At 42.2% G+C, this 2,213-nt stretch overlaps 1 protein-coding gene across 1 annotated transcript in view; it reads left to right on the forward strand.

Moving 5' to 3' along the window:
• LOC109396694 (interleukin-18 receptor 1-like) overlaps nt 1-1,956 on the forward strand; it is a 21,589-nt gene extending 19,633 nt beyond the window's left edge. Inside the window, exons 5-6 of the mRNA XM_019668724.1 lie at nt 1,231-1,381; nt 1,937-1,956. Of these exons, the coding sequence (XP_019524269.1) occupies nt 1,231-1,381; nt 1,937-1,956 (171 nt within the window). The remainder of the gene's footprint in view (nt 1-1,230; nt 1,382-1,936) is intronic.
• The last annotated feature ends 257 nt before the right edge of the window (nt 1,957-2,213 follow it).

Below are 2,213 nucleotides of genomic sequence, written 5' to 3' on the forward strand. Positions count from 1 at the left end.
CCAACTCCTCCCGCCTGCCTACATGAGTTCTGGGCTTGCCCAGTGAGTCTGAGTCTTGCAGGAACCAGGTCTGACTAAACCTGGGGTTTCGCTGCCCTAGTTTCATTCTCCAGCTGTGCCCACATAACCCTCCACTCCCTTCCCCACTCTTCACCCTGTAGCACTGCACTCTCTGAGAGAGCTTAGGCGTGGGTGTTGTGGAGCGCTCTCGAGTCACCCTTAGTCCTCACACTCAGGCATTCTGTTTGCTGAGTGCCTACCAGCCCCACAAGGGCTGCTCTGGACATTACTTGTAACTGCCCCAGAAACACTGGATGTACTAGCAGGGAGAGTCCAGGTCATGATGAAAGTTGCCAGTGCTGATAAGGAGTAGCGAGAACTTGGTTATGTAGCAGTATAAGTGTGTGACCTCTGTTCTGTGTTCTGCAGTTATTAGCCGTCTTAGGTTGTATTGTAGCATTAAGTGGGAGGCTGCCGGGGGATTATGTACTTTCTATTCATTACTAGATGGAGCCAGAGGCGGAATATATTTATACGCCTTCAGTTGGGGACAGAAGTCACTGAGGGACAGGATGAGAACTGAGCCTGCAGGGGTAGATACCACAGCAGGGCTGGCACTAGGGTGAGACAAGTGAGGGTGAGGGTGAGGCTGGTGAGGTATCCAGGGTACAAAATTGAAGGGGCACTCCTCCCAGTGTCCTGAGAGGGAAGGGTGGGCACCTGAAAGTGTGCCTGCCTACCGCACCAGTCTTGCCCTTGCACTGTGAGGAGTTGAAGAGGGCAGACAGAAGGAATATAGGCAGGACAGAAGGCACTTCCCGTGGCTTTGTATCTTCTAAGTCCTGCAAGTTTGGTTATCTTCCTGNTCTCTCTCACCGCTTTTCTCTCCCTCTTTTTCCCTGCCACCCTCCCTTTCCTTCTTTCCCACCCTTTCTTTGTGTACAAAAGAGAGAGATCAAAAGAAAATGATGAAAGCAAATACAGCCCCCTCCCCCCCGTATTCTATTTCCCAGTGTGTATTAATAATGATAATGGTAATAACAATAATGGTACTGTATTTCATTGTTCCAGTAGAGGCAGTGCCAAATCACTGGGGACATTTACTCAGAAATTGCTAGTTTTTATTTGTTTTCCCTTTTCCTCTGAAGATCTTTAAGTTTAAAAATTTGAATTATTGTAATATGATACTGCTTCTACTAAAACTATTTTAATCTTCTTCTTTGAAAACAGAACTGTGAAAAGATAGAGAACAATAAAAAACCATTTTTACATAAGAATGCTGAGTTTGAAGATCAGGGATATTACACCTGTATGTTTTTCCTTTATCATAATGGAAAACTATTTAATGTCACTGAAACCTTCAATGTAACAATAGAAGCAGGTAAGAGAAATTTTAGAATTGGGATGGAACAAATGTACCTTAGTGAAGCAGAGTATTTTCTTTCTTCTAAAGCTGTACAGGAATCCAGAGGCAGTTGAATTGTGACCATATCAACAGTTCAAATATAAGGCACCTTTTTGGCACCATCTACCATGCTAAAAGGTTTTTGGGGGTAGTAATAGAAAATTCACATAGGTGAACCTCCCATGAGTCAGCTGGCTATCTTATTTGGTATTTGAGTAAATTGTGGGGCCTTTTGTTGTCAAGCATATGCTTTCACTGAACAAATACTTATTGAGGATGTTTATATTTAATAAACTACTGAGAATTGGGAGGGAAGGGAAGCAGGAAAATATGAAATACAGTGAGTTATATACTATTCTCAAGGTATTTGATTATAGTCAGGAGAGGTGATAAGCCACATAGAGGTACCACGGTACAGGTGACCTTTGAACAACGCAGGGGTTAATGGCACCGACCCCCTGTGCAGTAAAAATATGTGCATAACTTTTGACTCCCCTAAAACTTAACTACTAATTGTCTATTCTTGACCAGAAGCTTTACCAAGAACATAGTCGTATTTCCCCATGTATAAGATGCTTTTTCAAAAAATTTGGGGTCTAAAAACTGGGCGTGTCTTATACAGTAGTTGTAGCTAATGTTTGGGAGTTTTGACAGCGATGAGGAGTTGTATGAATTTTATGATGACGAAAACTTGAGTTCAATAACTTTATGTAATACATTTTTTTTCAAATTTTGGGCCCCAAAATTAAGTTGCGTTTTATACATGGGAATGTCTTATACATGGGGAATATGGTAATACATATTTTGT

This window comes from Hipposideros armiger, unplaced genomic scaffold (genome assembly GCF_001890085.2).
Source record: "Hipposideros armiger isolate ML-2016 unplaced genomic scaffold, ASM189008v1 scaffold_535, whole genome shotgun sequence".
Taxonomy (NCBI): domain Eukaryota; kingdom Metazoa; phylum Chordata; class Mammalia; order Chiroptera; family Hipposideridae; genus Hipposideros; species Hipposideros armiger.